This window comes from Myotis brandtii, unplaced genomic scaffold, assembly GCF_000412655.1.
Source record: "Myotis brandtii unplaced genomic scaffold, ASM41265v1 scaffold619, whole genome shotgun sequence".
Taxonomy (NCBI): domain Eukaryota; kingdom Metazoa; phylum Chordata; class Mammalia; order Chiroptera; family Vespertilionidae; genus Myotis; species Myotis brandtii.
The window spans coordinates 370,685-371,250 of NW_005370361.1; the positions used below are offsets into that span (position 1 = coordinate 370,685).

Below are 566 nucleotides of genomic sequence, written 5' to 3' on the forward strand. Positions count from 1 at the left end.
TGGTCTGGGGGTACAGGCTGGTCTGGGGGTACATGGTGGTCTAGGGGTATAGGCTGATCTGAGGGTACAGGCTGCCCTGAGGGAACAGGTGGGTTTAGGGGTACAGGTGGTCTAGGGGTACAGGCTGGTCTGGGAGTACATGGTGGTCTAGGGGTGGGGTACAGGCTGATCTGAGGGTACAGGCTGGCCTGAGGGAACAGGTGGGTTTAGGGGTACAGGTGGTCTAGGGGTACAGGCTGGTCTGGGGGTACAGGCTGGCCTGAGGGAACAGGTGGGTTTAGGGGTACAGGCCCTAGACTCTAGGGGAACAGGATGATTTAGGGCTACAGGCTGGCCTGGGACACAAGCTAGTCTAGGGGTGCAGACTGTTATGGGGGTACAGGCTGGCCTGGGGCACAAGCTACCTGGGGTACAGATTTTCTCTCTCTACAGGGTTTGCGCGTGGAGCAAAGGCCCTTGGGGAGCACGGGGTGGTGCAGGCTCCCTCCCCAGGGCTCAGCTCCATCTGGGGCACCGTTTCCTCCCCCCCCCCTCACCCCCGCGCCCTGGGCGCCTCCCCTCCGGGC

The 566-nt window shown here is 62.5% G+C and overlaps 1 protein-coding gene across 1 annotated transcript in view; it reads right to left on the reverse strand.

Annotated features, from left to right (window-relative positions):
• CACNG8 (calcium channel, voltage-dependent, gamma subunit 8) overlaps positions 1 to 566 on the reverse strand; it is a 15,409-nt gene that overhangs the window by 262 nt on the left and 14,581 nt on the right. The window contains exons 6-7 of the mRNA XM_014528106.1: positions 181 to 188; positions 15 to 76 (exon numbers count right to left, since the gene is read on the reverse strand). Of these exons, the coding sequence (XP_014383592.1) occupies positions 15 to 76; positions 181 to 188 (70 nt within the window). The remainder of the gene's footprint in view (positions 1 to 14; positions 77 to 180; positions 189 to 566) is intronic.